The 17,842-nt window shown below is 31.2% G+C and overlaps 1 protein-coding gene across 50 annotated transcripts in view; it reads left to right on the plus strand.

Moving 5' to 3' along the window:
• Positions 1 to 17,842, plus strand: part of LOC139514252 (uncharacterized) — a 107,458-nt gene that overhangs the window by 24,680 nt on the left and 64,936 nt on the right. For 47 of the 50 annotated variants that reach the window (XM_071303195.1, XM_071303141.1, XM_071303166.1 and 44 more), the window contains 32 exons: positions 562 to 702; positions 970 to 1,110; positions 1,492 to 1,632; positions 1,917 to 2,057; positions 2,761 to 2,901; positions 3,503 to 3,643; positions 3,845 to 3,985; positions 4,524 to 4,664; positions 5,058 to 5,198; positions 5,692 to 5,832; positions 5,969 to 6,109; positions 6,307 to 6,447; positions 6,882 to 7,022; positions 7,290 to 7,430; positions 8,015 to 8,155; positions 8,521 to 8,661; positions 8,996 to 9,136; positions 9,816 to 9,956; positions 10,179 to 10,319; positions 10,670 to 10,810; positions 11,141 to 11,281; positions 11,649 to 11,789; positions 12,300 to 12,440; positions 12,740 to 12,880; positions 13,238 to 13,378; positions 13,775 to 13,915; positions 14,170 to 14,310; positions 14,669 to 14,809; positions 15,751 to 15,891; positions 16,363 to 16,503; positions 16,991 to 17,131; positions 17,566 to 17,706. In XM_071303195.1, the coding sequence (XP_071159296.1) occupies positions 562 to 702; positions 970 to 1,110; positions 1,492 to 1,632; positions 1,917 to 2,057; positions 2,761 to 2,901; positions 3,503 to 3,643; positions 3,845 to 3,985; positions 4,524 to 4,664; positions 5,058 to 5,198; positions 5,692 to 5,832; positions 5,969 to 6,109; positions 6,307 to 6,447; positions 6,882 to 7,022; positions 7,290 to 7,430; positions 8,015 to 8,155; positions 8,521 to 8,661; positions 8,996 to 9,136; positions 9,816 to 9,956; positions 10,179 to 10,319; positions 10,670 to 10,810; positions 11,141 to 11,281; positions 11,649 to 11,789; positions 12,300 to 12,440; positions 12,740 to 12,880; positions 13,238 to 13,378; positions 13,775 to 13,915; positions 14,170 to 14,310; positions 14,669 to 14,809; positions 15,751 to 15,891; positions 16,363 to 16,503; positions 16,991 to 17,131; positions 17,566 to 17,706 (4,512 nt within the window). The remainder of the gene's footprint in view (positions 1 to 561; positions 703 to 969; positions 1,111 to 1,491; positions 1,633 to 1,916; positions 2,058 to 2,760; positions 2,902 to 3,502; positions 3,644 to 3,844; positions 3,986 to 4,523; positions 4,665 to 5,057; positions 5,199 to 5,691; positions 5,833 to 5,968; positions 6,110 to 6,306; positions 6,448 to 6,881; positions 7,023 to 7,289; positions 7,431 to 8,014; positions 8,156 to 8,520; positions 8,662 to 8,995; positions 9,137 to 9,815; positions 9,957 to 10,178; positions 10,320 to 10,669; positions 10,811 to 11,140; positions 11,282 to 11,648; positions 11,790 to 12,299; positions 12,441 to 12,739; positions 12,881 to 13,237; positions 13,379 to 13,774; positions 13,916 to 14,169; positions 14,311 to 14,668; positions 14,810 to 15,750; positions 15,892 to 16,362; positions 16,504 to 16,990; positions 17,132 to 17,565; positions 17,707 to 17,842) is intronic. The other 3 variants (XM_071303182.1, XM_071303142.1, XM_071303151.1) reach the window with 3 other exon arrangements.

The raw sequence follows: 17,842 nt of genomic DNA on the forward strand, positions 1-17,842 counted from the left end.
GATTATAATTTAGTACGCCAGACGTGCGTTTCGTCTACATAAGACTCATCAGTGACGCTCATATCAAAATATTTATAAAGCCAAACAAGTACAAAGTTGAAGAGCATTGAGAATCCAAAATTCCAAAATGTTGTGCCAAATACGGCTAAGGTAATCTATGCCTGGGATAAGAAAATCCTTAGTTTTTTGAAAAATTCAAACTTTTGTAAACGGTAAATTTATAAAAATGACCACATTATTGATATTCATGTCAACACCGAAGTGTTGACTACTGGGCTGGTGATAACCAGTATAAGAAAGATCTGTTTGTTATTATGATGAAAATTGGAAGTTTTGATACCAATTTTGCACTGATAGAATTTGCTATGCTGAATTTTTAATGAATTCACACCTGAATTGTATTGTATGGTAGTTGTCTCATTGACCTCGCATCTTATATAATAAACAGAAAATAAATTGAATGAAACAGGATAATATATATACACCAACACATGATTGCACACTCTGGTTTAGTTGTAAATAACTTTTCGTCACAATATATAAAAACTATTCATATTTCAGTACCACTGCCATGTATTGCTGGTCCCTGGTCTGAATGGAGCAAACCTGATTCCACTGGAACCAGATATAAATCCAGAATGACATTGAGACCTAATTTGAATGGAGGAAAAGAATGTCCAGATCTTCTACAATTAACTAAAGGTATGTAGGCAAATTTAATATATAAGGATGATTGATACTGTAAAGTCTCAAGAAATTATTGAGATGTTTTTATAAGGGCACAGTATCTTTTTTGCAATCATACCACATGTTCTTATTTTTATAAGTAAAATACAAAAAGAATAATTGCATTCACTACACAAAAATTATATCCTCTGAGCCTCAAGTCACAGAAATTGGCACTTTTTTCTAATGATATATATTTATCAACTTAACAATACTTCAACAACTCTATATTTTTACTTATAGTGCCACTTCCATGTCTAATGAGCCCATGGACAGCATGGACTAAACCAGATGCCACAGGAACTACATATAGAGTAAGATATGTACTCAGACCTTCTGTAAATGGTGGTAAAGAATGTGAAGACCTTATGGAACTCAACAAAGGTAATTTTCATCCTTATGACAATTGTTTTCTGGTTAGAAATGAAAAATAATTATTTATGATAATCGAGTTACTTGGTAATGAAGTATAATAGATTTCATGATAGAAACACCATCTAAAATTTATTCAAAAGTTTATTCAAATGTCACTTAAGTCCAATGCTTTAATAATTTGACCAAAATTTTGAAATTTTCAGTAAAATAAGAAATTTGCTTCAAAAACATTGTTCTTTATGTTAAATATTTACTTATGTCTGAAAATTGTCCAAATAGATTACAATACTATTTTCTTTCTTAAAAATAGAGTTATTGAAATTTTTGTTTTATGTATGTAGCAAGTGTTCTTTGTAAAGTATTCATTTCTATAATCATCTTTTTTTTCAGTTCCATTGCCATGCATAATCAGTGAATGGACATACTGGAGCAAACCTGATGCCACTGGATCTAGATACAGAGTTAGATACATGGTCAGACCTGGACTTAATGGTGGAAAAGAATGTGAAGATCTCATGGAAATCAGCAAAGGTATTATTTGTACTCAAAATGTATTATTTGTACTCACAATATATTATTTGTACTCACAATATATTATTTGTACTCACAATATATTATTTGGACTCACAATCTTTGATTATTAACAACTAAAGCAATAGTTGTCTGCCCTTTTTACTTGCAATCAGACTTGGTGTTGAAAATATTACAAAAAATTGAAAAATTGGGTTATGTTTTTTTTGTTGTTGCAATTGTGAAATTATAGATGACATTATAGGAATATAGCCATAACTCTTTTAAAATTTTGCTTGTTTCAGTACCATTGCCATGCATTGTCAGTGAATGGACCGCTTGGAGTGCACCTGATGCTACAGGAGGCAGATACAGAGTCAGATATGTGATCAGACCTGGTCTTAATGGTGGCAAAGAATGTCCAGACCTCATTGAGATTACCAAAGGTTTGTTGAGATTTATTGGGATTAATATTTTCTCATGTTTCATATTCTTAAAAATCAGGGGAGATAATAAAAGCATGAAGAATTAAAATTTTATTGTCTCCCTTAGACAATTTTAGAAAATGTAATGCTTTAAAACAAAACATCCTAATGGTTGTACACATTTAAAAGAAATAACAAATGGTAGTAAGATAGAATACACTGCAACAGTGGCTAAACATAAAAAAATAATGAGTGATCGATTAATTGATTGACTGTTCATTAAGTGGACAATATTGAGGAACTAACAAACTTTTTTAATCAGTTATCTAAACAACAGTCACTTTTCATTCTTTTTATATTCTCTATGTCATTTCACTTTCACTTTCATTTTCTATTTATATAACGTCGCCAAAACTACTGTAATTATACTTACACTTCCAGTTAATGGCTCAACCACAAGAAATGCACCTCACTGTAAATTGTGTAACATTGTCCTGATGACGCCTATCTATAGGTGAAACATGTCGACCAAATAAACCAATACCATGGGGTAAAAATTGGACTGTTCTTGTCTTTTGTGGCAACACATACTTATTTATTTTAAGACAACTGTGAATACCTAGTTATATCCACTTGTATTTACCCTACCACACAATCACCTCAGGTGTTGGTTCACTTGATAGAATTACAAAGATGTAATAAAGTATGTTTTCTTTTAATTCAGAACCACTGCCATGTCTTATGAGTGACTGGAGTAAATGGGTTGGACCTGATGCATCTGGAACTATGTATAGATACAGATATGTTGTCAGACCTGCTCTTAATGGTGGAAAAGAATGTGAAGATCTTCTTCAACTCAAGAAAGGTAACTAACTTTTTCTGGATTTTTGCTGATTATAGACTCATGTTTGATATCTCAACTTAAGATTTGCAGACATTAGATTTGGATAGATAAGATATTATATAAATGAACACTGAATTAAGAATCTATTTTGTTTTCTGTTTTCATTTATATTATATATATTACATATGTTGTTGATGCAATAACATTATCTTATATGCTGATTTGCAATAAACTTATTATAATTTCAATTATTATTAAGCACATTTATTATTGTATACCAAATTATTTTTGTGGATTTCTTAATTATAGGTGAACCAAGAAATTAAGTGTTCAAAATGTACATCAAATGTTTTATCTGCTTGTATGCAGACTTCTGCAAAATCAGGAATTCAAATATCCAGGAACATGAAAGTTTTCCATAGATCCATTAAAATTAGTACATTGTAGCCATGGAAATAAATCAATTCACAGTAGCTTTGAAGTAGAGTCAATGAAACGAGTGCCCCATTTACTCAAAGAAAAATCAAGCCATGACATTTGTCTGTCTGAATTAGGATCCGTCCACATTAATGGTTTTTGTTATATCACTCTTTTAATTGTTCAAATTCTTAAATTATTCCAGAACCACTTCCATGTCTCATGTCTGACTGGACCGAATGGAGTAAACCTGATGCCACAGGATCAAGATACAGAGTAAGATACGTAATAAGACCAGCTCTTAATGGTGGAAAAGAATGCGAAGATCTCATGCAGATTGGCAAAGGTAATTCTAGCAGTTTTAGCTTTTTTTTGCAAAACAGTTTTTCAGAAATAAAGATATTTTTTACAGATTAAGAAATGAATATGCATTTTTGTATCTAACGAATAATTTTCTGATTTAATCTTTTGTAAATAATACTTTGATTTCTTTAATTTGACTATATGGTTTCACTCCTCATTGTAATTTAAATTTTGATATTTTTAGTACCACTGCCATGTATCATGTCTGAGTGGTCCGCATGGAGTGCACCAGATGCCTCAGGATCCAGATACAGAGTTAGATATGTGATCAGACCTGCTCTCAACGGTGGAAAAGAATGTGAAGATTTACTTCAAACCGGAAAAGGTGAGTACACTTACTTATTGCAAAGGCTATCAAACCTTTTCCTCAGAATCAGTTGGATTTTACCAGTTCATTTAAAAAAATAATTAGTGCACTGTTCCATTGAATAGATACAATAAATAAATAGATCTGTGGAATTTATTTAATTGGAACTTTTAATTTCTTCTTTAAAAATTTATCATTCATTAATTAAAAAACTCAAGATGATAAAAAACAATTCAGTACTTAAATTGTATTAAGTAACAAGAAATAAAGATTGCAAAATTATGTCAGTAATGGACCATTGAAATTCACATTATAAATTTTATTTGGTCAGTTCAGAAAATAGAAACTTGAAAAAAATCACCAGAAGAAGCTAAAGAAAATTATAGACTAATATGACAACCATTACCATGAAGAGAGTGAAACTTAATTGATGCTAACTTAACAGCAATTTATAAGGAAAAAATGAAGACCTGTTGACCAAAATATATTTATTCAGTTAATGTTCAAATCACATTTTCCTCAGAGATATTTAATTATGTGTTTATTTTTATTTCAGTACCACTGCCATGTATTGTGTCTGACTGGACCACATGGAGTGCACCTGATGCTTCAGGAACCAGATACAGAGTAAGATATGTAATCAGACCTGCTTTGAATGGTGCCAAATGTGGAGAAGATCTAATCGATGTTGGCAAAGGTGAGATTTGCACACACTTGAAGGGGAAATCTTTACCTTTCAAAGTTAAATGTTTAATGAGAATTTTCCCATTGAGTTATGCAATTAGTTCTAGATTCTTTTTTTTCATGAGTGACATATATATATATAAGAGATTTATCTCTTGTCCACTGATTTTATGTCAGCTTGATTCTAAGGAAAAAAAATTGTTCTGTGTTTTCAAAATATCTATATGTTTTCAAGCTGTCTTAAATATCTTATATACAGAGAAAAATACAATATTACTTAAGGCTAAGTGTTAATTTATAGATATCACCTATATCTAACGCTTTTGATAATGAATCATGTTTGAGTTTCAAGAATTGACAAACAGTTATTCTGATTTAATACATACTGATTGAAATTGTATTCCAGTACCTCTTCCATGTATCATGTCTGACTGGTCTGACTGGAGTGCACCTGATTCCACAGGAACAAGATTCAGAGTAAGATACATGATCAGACCTCCTCTCAATGGCGGCAAAGAATGTGACGACCTCATCCAACTTGGCAAAGGTAATGTAAAATATAGCTAGATACATTGTCTAGATTAAACTTTAAATAATTCATCATTTCAGAATCCAATGCTTTCTGGGTAATATTTTCAAAAGCTTACACCAAAATGTGCTTAGAACATTCAAAACCATGATAATTCAACCAATCATTTTGGTGTGCCAGCAATGAGATTACACACAGTAATTTAGATTCTGAAAAGGCAAATTGGCATCATATACATTCAGTCTTAGATTATTTTTCCTCTGGGGAAAAAGAAAATGTTAATTAAATTAATTTGTGAAATTGATAAATAACACAGCTCCATAGAGAAAAAACATAACTAAAATTAAAACAATGGACAAGCAGTTAATGTGTGAGCTATAAACAAAAACACAAAACCATTTAGTATTGATGCATTATTAAATGGCTGATGTTTGTTCTATTGTATTTAAAACTTTCTCAAATATGATGTATAGAACATTAAAAAAATTAATTGTTTCTTAAATTATTCCAGTACCACTGCCATGTCTTATGTCTGACTGGACAGCATGGAGTGCACCTGATGCCACAGGAACAAGATACAGAGTAAGATACATGACAAGACCAGCATTGAATGGCGGAAAAGAATGTGAAGATCTCATCCAAATTGGCAAAGGTAATTTAGTTATAACTCTCAATTTTTAAAGCAAATACGAAATTTAGAACATTAGTAACAGAAAAATGCTGTACTCAGACGCGATATTAACTATTTTAAAGACAAAATATTTAATGGACCTAATTGCTTATTTCAGTACCACTTCCATGTATTATGGGACCTTGGAGTAAATGGGTGGGACCAGATGCAACTGGTACTGTGTACAGATTCAGAATGATGGTACGACCAGCTCTTAATGGCGGAAAAGAATGTGAAGATCTCATTCAACTCAAGAAAGGTATTTTATGACAAGATTATTTGGGATATGCTAATAGTTTTTGAAAAGTATGTGTTGATAATTTTGTCAAACTATACATAAGCAAATTTTTATATTTTTAAATTGTTGATATTATGATTACTGCAACTATTGCAAACTGAAAGAGACAAAACATGGGAAAATCAACTTATATCTAAAGAGATCTCCTTTTTTTACAGAACCACTTCCATGTATTGTCAGTGACTGGTCAGCATGGTCAGCACCTGATGCTACAGGATCAAGATATAGAGTCAGATATATGGTTAGACCAGCACTTAATGGCGGAAAAGAATGTGCTGACCTCATACAGATTGGCAAAGGTTGGTTTAAATTTATAGTCATAAACATATTTTAATAAATACATTTTAACTATAACATATTACATTCTTGTTAAATTCCGAAATTTAAATTTCTCACAAAAATAAAAAAACAAATGTCAATAGTTGAAATTTCATGTTGTTTTTTCAACTGGACACATTTTTGAATTAACAAACTATCAATATATTTATATCTGAATATTTTCTAGGTATTGAAATTGATATTGCATAAGTAAAACACTTTGTTTCAAGTGACTTCATCTTACCTTTAATTAAGATTCAGCTAAACAAATTTTGATTACAACTGAGCAAATATTTTGAAATACTGATACCTTTGATGAAATAAAAAAGGATAAACCAGTTGTTTACACATTTATAAAGATTTATGCTGTAAAAATCCCAAGATAGATTGTTAATTATTGTATCTTCCATTGTAGTACCACTTCCATGTATCATGTCTGACTGGACCGACTGGAGTGCACCTGATGCTACAGGAAGCTCATACAGAGTAAGATATGTTCTCAGACCTGCCCTCAACGGTGGCAAAGAATGTGAAGATCTCATGCAACTCAAGAAATGTAAGTATCTGCTTAGTATTGCATTATTAAACCCTATAATAAATTAATTCAGAATGTATAGGTATAATAACTTTAATAAATAACCATAAATGAATATTGAAATGGCAATAAAAAAACACAAATTTAAGAAATCCAGACACCACCATGGTCAACAGAAAAGGCAAATGGTAATCCAAAAACAATATAAACTAAAAGATTGAATGATATAAAAACCACTTTAAACCAGGATTAAAACAATTTTAAGTAAAAACTCTTTTTCAATTGTAGTACCATTGCCATGTATCATGAGTGAATGGACCGCATGGAGTGCACCTGATGCTACAGGAACCACATACAGAACTAGAATGGTACTCAGACCTGCTCTCAATGGCGGCAAAGAATGTGAAGATCTTCTTCAACTCAACAAAGGTATTTCTATGCAATTTCAATTTTAAACATGGCATGCTGACCATCAGTTTTTTCATCTCATGAAATATAATTTAAAGTGGAATATTTTTTTTTGGATTTCAACCACATTTGTTGTTAGATACAGTATAATTATCTCCCCTGAATTGAATCATTTTTTTTTGGTTCAAAAGTTTATCTTCAAAGGTCAAATCACAGATTCTTTACCTTTGAAATTTCTTTACTTTTTTCTTAGTGTATATATTTAAAATTAGGAAACTAATAAGCAATTGTATGTCCTAAATAATTTTAAAGAATTCTTTGTTTCAGTCTCACTATTTTGACATAGGAAAATAAAAAATAAATAAATGGAAAAACAATTAGCAATCAATATATCCAACATGGTGGTGTCCATAGTTGTTAAATGGACTACCAATTTTGATATTCAATTGAATGTTTCATGAATTCTACTTGACAACAATTTTCATTTGAATAGCTTTAATTTGTTAGTTGTCGTTCATGCCATTTTATGTCTCCGCCTCTCACAAATGACTTTAAATATGTTATTTTGCTGTTCAGAATTGATGAGTAAATTTATAATGTTTTAGTACCACTGCCATGTATTGCTGGAGACTGGACCACATGGTCAGCACCTGATTCCACTGGAGGCAGATTTAGATTCAGAATGACATTGAGACCTGCATTGAATGGAGGAAAAGAATGTCCTGACCTTCTACAATTAAGCAAAGGTCAGTAAGATATTTAATCAACTATAAATTCATGATACTAGCTTGTATTTAATTGATGATTAGATTTTTAGTTCAAGCATTTCTATTCAATAAAAAAAACACAAATTCTCTGTTGGCTTATCTTCAGACAAATCAAACAAGCTGCCTATTGAAGCAGTTTCACAAGTTATAATTTTCCAATAAGATTCAAAATTTTCTTTCATGTCATGCTTTTTGCTCATTTTGATTAGGTAGGCATTTTACATGTGAATGTTCTAAAGATTTTGACAAATATAATTCCTGCAAATGTAAATTTAGCATAGCACATAAACTGACAGACAAATGTAATTAACAGTTAGCATATTATTCCTGATTATTTTTTTTAGTACCTCTGCCATGTCTTATGAGCCCATGGACTGCATGGAGTAAACCAGATGCTTCTGGAACCATATACAGAGTTAGAATGGTTCTCAGACCTGCTCTTAATGGTGGCAAAGAATGTGAAGACCTTATGCAACTTAACAAAGGTAATTATTACTACAAGGAGTACAAGCCCACGCTAACTTTATCAAATTATTCTTATGATTAAAATGTTGTATCACTGACAATGAGATAACTCTCCATCCAATTCATAATGTGTAAAATGTTAACCGTTATAGGTTAAAGTACGGCCTTCAACAGGGAGTCTTCTATTGTACAATTGATTGTTTATTTGTCAAAAAATTATCTGAAATGTTATAAAATATTGAAGTCAGTTGAGCAAAATTTTGGGAACTTAAGAATTTTTTAATGAAATAGGCCTCATTTCAAATACTGTAAATAGAAAATTACAATTCCTGATAATGTTTCTTATTTATTCAGTACCACTGCCATGTATCATGAGTGAATGGACAGCATGGACTAAACCTGATGCATCAGGAACTGTATACAGAGTTAGATATGTAGTTAGACCATCAGTTAATGGTGGCAAAGAATGTGAAGATCTTCTCCAACTTAAGAAAGGTACAGAACTTTTCTATGAAAGTAGTTTACAATAAATTCAGAAATTATTGCATGCATTTATCATTGCGATTTTAAATGCAATTTTGATTTTTGTGATATTCAGAAAAATCCTGTTTGATTCATATAAAAAATTTCAAAATAGGAATTTAAATTATTACGATTATAACCCTGTCACATTTTTTGCAATAATAAAACATCACAATAGTTTCTGAATTTACAGTATCAGATTCAATTATTCTGCATAATTTTGTTGTGATTAATTGATATAGAAACCAATAAATAATGTGTCAGTTTGCAGTAAACTATTAGGCAAAAAGTGTTTTGTTTTTTTTGGTAACCAGAGTCTTCTCTTACAAAGTAGCTAAGTCAAAACATATAAATAAAGATTTTGTTAGAATATTACAAGCCCTGATCTAATTGAATTAAAGGGAAATGAGGCATAGACTTCAGTGATACAATTATTCAAATGAAGATATTATGGGACAAAAATTAAAATGACATAAAAGAAATAAGTGTCTATGATATGTTGAATAGAACTGTTGAAAAAATAATATTTGATAAAAATGAAGACTATATAGTGTCAGTGATCTTCAGAATTTTCAGCATTGAAATAAACGAAGCTAAAAAAATAATCAAATGGTTTTAGAATTATAAGCTAATAAACTATATTATATTATAGACAAACTGCCATGTATCATGAGTGACTGGAGTGCATGGTCCAAACCAGATGCTTCAGGAACCAGATTCAGAGTAAGATATGTGATCAGACCATCACTTAATGGAGGAAAAGAATGTGAAGACCTCCTTCAAATAGGCAAAGGTTTGTATTAATGACTACTTATTGTGTTTATATACTTTATGTATATTCTTGTTCATATTTAATGACCATATTACAACAAAAAAGTATGATTAAAAAATTGAAGGCAATGATAACTTTGTTTCGTTTCATATACAAAAATAATCCTGATTTATATTTGTGTTTTTAATAAATTTGTACAAAAATTATTATTCAATTAGTTTATGTTATGCTCCCTCTTTCCAGTACCACTGCCATGTATTATGAGTGACTGGTCCGATTGGAGTGCACCAGACGCCACAGGAACATCATACAGGGCCCGTTATGTAATCAGACCTGCTCTTAATGGTGGCAAAGAATGTGAAGACCTTCTCCAAGTTAAGAAATGTAAGTATTTTTGTTTGAATTTTTACATCAAGACCCAAAGAAAGGGCACTCTGCATTGTTTTAGCCTGTAGATTATTGTGAATAAGCAGCTACTTTTTAACTTTGTTTAGTCTTTGTTTTCACCCCAAAACATATGAAAAAGAATGTTTAATATTTTATGTTAAGAAATAAGTCAATAATACTTGATCTCTAAGTTTCTATACATTGTAGCAAGTTATATTTGTTATACGTTTTTACATGGACATAGGAACAGTTGACATCCATCAAATTTCAGGGAGTTTTAAGGGGTCTGACATATATGAAAATATTAAATTCACTTTATTCTAACTAATTCTTTTTTTATCTTTTAGTACCATTGCCATGTATCATGAGTGAATGGACAACATGGAGTGCACCTGATGCTACAGGAACCACATACAGAGTTAGAATGGTACTCAGACCTGCTCTTAATAGTGGCAAAGAATGTGAAGACCTTATGCAACTCAACAAAGGTATAATATAGTCTTTATAACAATAAGAAAATGTGGTTTGATTGCCAATGAGACAACTATCCACAAGAGACAAAATGACATTGAAGTAAACAACTATAGGTCACAGTACAGCCTTCAACAATTAGCTAAGCCCATACCACACTGTCAGATATAACAGGCCCAAAAATGACAGATTTAAATCAGGAATGTATTAAAAAAATATTACTGTTAACCAGTACAAAAATATGCAATTGATAAAAAACAAGACCCATCTTTACTTGACAAGAAGCCAACTGTACATTGTAAGTCTTTTGTTTTTATCCAAATTAAATTGAAATCTTTCCATTTTAGTACCACTTCCATGTATTGTCAGCGACTGGTCAGCATGGTCAGCACCTGATGCTACAGGGTCAAGATATAGAGTCAGATACATGGTCAGACCAGCACTTAATGGTGGAAAAGAATGTGCAGATCTTATGCAGATTGCCAAAGGTGAATATTTGTTGTTGGCTTTTTTTTTGTATATGAACTTTTGCTGTACAGTGAAAAACACAACTTTGCCAAAAATAAAAAAACTGTCTAATGTGGTCTGAATATGTCAGTAAATATTTTTTTTGAATTTAACTTGTTAAAATTAAACACTGGTCAAAAGCTATATATTTTTATCACCAAGGGTTTGTATAAAGTACTTTCTGAATGTTTAGATGAATTGGCATTAGTTATAGTATAACATATATGGGATCTGCTATCTAGTAAAATATACCCAATCACTTTTGTATAACTTTAAAAATGAAATCAAATTGAATAGGGAGTTTTAAAGGTTGCAAAATAAGTGTAAATAAATACTTTTTTATTTCAGTACCACTTCCATGTATCATGTCCGACTGGACTGAATGGGCTGGACCTGATGCCACTGGAACATTCTACAGATACAGATATGTTGTAAGACCTGCTCTTAATGGCGGCAAAGAATGTGATGACCTTCTACAACTCAAAAAGGGTAATTTCTGATTTATTTATTGTAAACTGGTTGTTGTTATGTTTATCTAAACAAGGGCTTAGTTTGAGGGTACTATGGGGAAATCAAAAACAACAAACAAAAGAAGATGGCAACAGAAAATACCATAAAATGGACAGCCAGTGATCCACTAAACATTGCAAAGACAACAAAATATGTGAAGGCTTACTCAAGGTGCTTTGGAAGAATAATTAGTTACAGATCCACTACTGACACCTATCCATATTATCCATATAACTAAGAATGAATATTAACCCAGGTTCAAAACTTTATAATTTAGGATTATGTTGTATGCCTTTTTTTTTAAAATGACATATTGCTAGCAATTTTAGTTTTTTTTAACATGTATTCACAAAAAATAGGTTTAAAAAAATAAATCTGGAAATTTTTCAGATCCCTTAGTTAGTTTAAAATATTAGTAAACTACATGAAAAATAAGCATCCTGATTTTGAAGTTGATGTTAATATTACAAATGATTTTTTTGTTTGCAGGACCACTACCATGTATCATGTCTGACTGGACAGCATGGAGTGCACCTGATGCCACAGGAACAAGATACAGAGTAAGATATGTTGTCAGACCTGCATTGAATGGTGGAAAAGAATGTGAAGACCTCATCCAAATCGGCAAAGGTAAAGCAGGACATTTTCTAAACCCTTTAGATACCAGGTCAATGTTTAAAAATTCATTTATTTACTTAGAATTATAAATTGATAACTTCCTAAGAAGATTTTGTTTAAAGCTTTGTATAGGATTAATTATTTAAGAAAACCCACTAATTAAGTGTTTTTTGTTGGATTGCTGTCACTTAGCATATTTTTCTACAATGTTTCTATAGTTTACTTAGGTTTTATGGTCCAGATGTATCATGAAAATATCCTCTTAGGGTAAATTTAGGGATAAAAATGACACAATTTATTGTATCTTTCAGTACCACTACCATGTATTGTCAGTGAATGGACCGCATGGTCAGCACCTGATGCTACAGGAACCAGATATAGAGTCAGATACACACTCAGACCAGCACTTAATGGTGGAAAAGAATGCCCAGATCTCATTCAAATTGGCAAAGGTATTTAATTTAATACTCATGATGTAAATATACTTTGTTGAATCTTGGTGTAGTCCTTAACCTACATTGTAATAATAAAATAGTGTGTTTTATGAACCCCTTGGAAAAATATTGGAATAAGTTGTTCTGTGAAAATTTGTTTCATATTTCAAATGAATACAGTCACAGATTAAGAAAGTAGCTGGTGAATATCTGACCCTTCATTTATTAAACTTTACACAGTACTCGCAGTACAAAATTTGTGTTCTAAACATATGTGTGAGCTATGTTGAACACAACTTCAAATTTTGTAAGACTTACGTTCTTATAGAAAGAATTATTTACCAGGAATGATATATGATAAATGATTTTTTTCAGTACCTCTGCCATGTCTTATGAGTGACTGGACCAAGTGGAGTGCCCCTGATGCAACAGGAACGATTTACAGATATAGATATGTTGTCAGACCTGCTCTTAATGGCGGCAAAGAATGTGAAGATCTTCTTCAACTTAAAAAAGGTAATTTTGATCTTTAAAAAAAACATATAGGACCATATATTGTTTTAAAGACACACATGAGAATACTGATGGTAAAAGATGTGTGTATTCAGTATGTTGTCCTCATGCACTCTTTAGTGGTGTGAATGTTTTTACAGCATCTCTGTAAATTCATCAAAAGGAATAAAAAAAAATTATGTGTTGCTAAAAAAAAAAAGATTGATATGCTGTAAACCAACTACTTTCATAAGGGATATTTTTGCTAATTTTGCTATTTTTGTGAGAAGAATTGTTAGTGAAAATTTCAATATGTTTACAGTAATGAAAAATCATTAGTCACTTTAAGTGCAAGTATAACTACTAAATTTGTTGACTTGTTAAATGCCATCTTCTAAATTTTTGTGTATTGTTTTATAGTACCACTGCCATGTATTATGTCCGACTGGACCACATGGAGTGCACCTGACGCTACTGGATCAAGATATAGAGTAAGATACATGGTCAGACCTGCTCTTAATGGTGGAAAAGAATGTGACGACCTCATTCAAATTGCTAAAGGTTTGTATGCATGATGAAAATATTGAGTTTAGAAATGAACTAACTTGATACATAGCTTGTTCAATTTCATCTTATTTGTTTTCATAAAGGGTTTCGATATCTTGAATATTTTAAAATGGCTTTGTAAAAAGATGAGCTTGAATTGACTAATTCCAAGAAATTGGTCAACACATGTGTGAATTCTCATGTACTTATTCTTCAAATTTTTATGACATGATAGAGACAGATCATTTACTATGAATGATATTTTTCAGTACCACTGCCATGTCTTATGAGTGACTGGACCAAATGGAGTGCACCAGATGCTACAGGAACCACATACAGATACAGATATGTTGTCAGACCTGCTCTTAATGGTGGCAAAGAATGTGAAGACCTTCTACAACTCAAAAAAGGTAATTTCTAAATATATTTTTTTCTCTCTAGTACAGTATTTTGATGAATATTTTAACTCCAGTACCCACACTATCTAAAAAGAATAACTGGACATATATTTATGAATACACACTTAGTGGCATTTGCAAGTCCCTTTTTTTAAAACAATGAAAAGGAAATAAAATGATGTTTTGAGTTGCGATCGAAGTACTTCACATAAGAAATTGTATAATGGTTATTTTATAATTAGTCTGCAACATAAAGAGGCAAATTGCATAGATCAGCTCATGAGCTGAAGGTCAATACTTAATTTATATCTTAAATAATTGTATTTTATATTATGGAATGTTTTTTAAAAGATTTATTTTCTAATTTTAGTACCACTTCCATGTATTATGTCTGACTGGTCCGCCTGGAGTGCACCAGATGCCACAGGAACCACATACAGATTTAGAATGGTACTCAGACCTGCTCTCAATGGCGGCAAAGAATGTGAAGATCTTCTTCAACTTAACAAAGGTAATGTTTGCATTATAATTTACTTGACTGTTTTACAATTGTATTAGAAAGCATGGAATTAACATGTGATTGTAATAAGATGCACATTAAGATCATTCAATTTATTCTCACTTTCAATTTTGTTACTAGATAAATATTATTTCAGTTCAACTATTTCAGTTTGTACTTACTTTACCTCACAAATTTTAAGTTTGAAATTTATTTTAAGTGAACACTGAATTGTACTTCATTTTGTTACACTTTATATGATTTGATCAGTAGTAAAGTCTTGTATGAGGACATACATTTATTTTCTTGAGTAATTAACCATTATGAATAGAAGGATTGATTGGTTAATGTTAGCTTAAAGTCCAGTTGCAAATAGTTCATGCATGTTCATGATAACTGAATAAAAGGAGATATGGGTTTTATTCCAATGCAAGATCTAGAGCAATCATTAATGAGTGTTTATATAACACATTTGTTAAGCCTAAATGTCCAACAACTATTCATTGGATACCAATTATTGTTGATTTTGTGGGTTCAGACAAACCACAAAATTAAATGTTCTACAAATTACAAATGTTCTATAGGCTTGTATGCAAGCTTTGCACGACGGGTTAAGCATGTGGAGCAGGATCTGCTTACCCTTCCGGAGCACCTGAGATCACCCCTAGTTTTTGGTGGGGTCCACGTTGTTTATTCTTTAGTTTTCTATGTTGTGTCATGTGTACTATAGTTTGTCTATTTGTCTTTTTTATTTTTAGCCATGGCGTTGTCAGTTTATTTTAGATTTATGAGTTTGACTGTACTTTTGGTATCTTTCGTCCCTCTTTTTTGGTATATCTTTGAAATAGAAATTTCCACAATTCACAAATGTTATACCAACGTAAAAAAATGAATTAACCCACAGTTTCACAGAAATTTTACTTAGCATACAATTTTGTTTGTTTCATTTCTAGTACCTCTGCCATGTCTCATGAGTGATTGGACCAAATGGAGTGCACCTGATGCTACAGGAACCACATACAGATACAGATATGTTGTCAGACCTGCTCTTAATGGCGGCAAAGAATGTGAAGATCTCATGCAACTCAAGAAAGGTGATCTCAAAATATGTTATATTAACTCTTTTCTCTTTCTATAAATTGCTCAATGATAAACATTAGAGAAAAAAGCTATTCATTTTTTTCACTTTCCTACTGTTATGATTGTTTAAGAAGCAATTTGAGAATTGTCAGCAGTAGGAAAATCAAAATGCCCAGGAGTCACTGTTGTTTTATTCTATAAAATTGAATGATTTATTTATCCTTCTGTTTAGTTGTAATTGTGAAAGAAATTTACTTTAGACTTAAATAAAAGGTAGATTTAATGACAGATACCAAGACATAAGTAAATGGATAATGTAAATTCAGAAATTATTGCAATTTTTTTTAATGGAAAAATGTGACTTGGTGTGTATTGCAATTACAAAAACACACATTCTGATATTTGTATACCTGGGAGCAGATTTTCCTGAAATCACAATAATTAATCCAGCATTTATATAATTCAAAATTCTACTTTTATTTTAGTACAATTGCCATGTATCATGAGTGACTGGACCAAATGGACTGCACCTGATGCCACAGGAACCACATTTAGAGTAAGAATGGTAGTCAGACCTGCTCTTAATGGTGGCAAAGAATGTGAAGATCTTATGCAACTCAAAAAAGGTATTTCATCAATGCCAGATTTTAAAATTTCTATAGTAGATGTAATTGAATGATATTTTTACAAATTGAAGATTAAATAAGTTAAGTTATTGCATTTAAACAAGATTTAAAGCTGCAAATTGAATGATTAATTCACGCTTCTCATGGTTGGATTCATTTTCTAGTATCTTGCAAGATATGCTTATATTTTTATGATTAAACTTAAATATTATCTCATGTTGACTTTCAAGTAAAATATTTCTAGTTTTGTTTTGACTACTCTTTTAATGTAGCAGCCAAAAAGTAGTGGTATAAAAAGTTTATGTTCTTCTTTACTTTTAAGTATAAATCCAATTCAAATTAACTAACTTTCCATGACTCAGAATATGTTTTGAACTAACCTTCATTGGGTACATTCAGATGAAGAATCCTCTGTACCACAGAAAGTAATAAATGTATTGGAAGCTACAAAATAATAAATGCCTTATGAGCTTAATTTCTATTTCAGTACAATTGCCATGTATTGTCAGTGAATGGACCGCATGGTCAGCACCTGATGCTACAGGAACCAGATATAGAGTCAGATACACACTCAGACCAGCACTTAATGGTGGAAAAGAATGCCCAGATCTTATGCAGATCGGCAAAGGTAAATATATATGGTCCATTACAAATCTTATTCCTTTTCTAAGAGTTTGATTTATCTATTAAACAGGATCAATAAAAGTATTTAGCAAACTTATTTGTCAAGTAAAATACAGTTAATATTCATATGAAAATGAGGAGATGTGGTATGATTGCCAATGAGACAACTATCCACCAGAGTTAAAAAGAAGGAGGAGTAAGCAATTGTAGGCTCTAAATTTCAACTTCAGAAACTATTTACTTATGGCAATAACATTAAAACTCTCTCAGAAGCTTTTTCCTTCACAACTTCAAGAATGAAATCAAATATTTTGTGAGTTTGATAAGATAATACAAGAAATGAACAGTGTGAAATTAAACATAAACTATTGCCTTTAAGATATGCATTTAAAAATTATATGTGGATCGAAACAATAACATTAAATTCTTTATTTTCAGTACCACTGCCATGTATCATGAGTGACTGGACCGCATGGACAGCACCTGATGCCACAGGAACAGTATACAGAGTTAGATATGTTGTCAGACCTGCTCTGAATGAAGGCAAAGAATGTGAAGACCTCATGCAACTCAGAAAAGGTAATTGTTGTATTATGAAAAAGTAAACATTTGAAAAAGTTCATTAAAACCTACACCAATTACAAATACTTTATAGACATTTTTTTTGGAAGGATTGAATTTTGTTCAGTTAAAGAAATTCTTTGTTTAATTGCCA

Source organism: Mytilus edulis, chromosome 3, assembly GCF_963676685.1.
Source record: "Mytilus edulis chromosome 3, xbMytEdul2.2, whole genome shotgun sequence".
NCBI classification, from domain to species: Eukaryota; Metazoa; Mollusca; class Bivalvia; order Mytilida; family Mytilidae; genus Mytilus; species Mytilus edulis.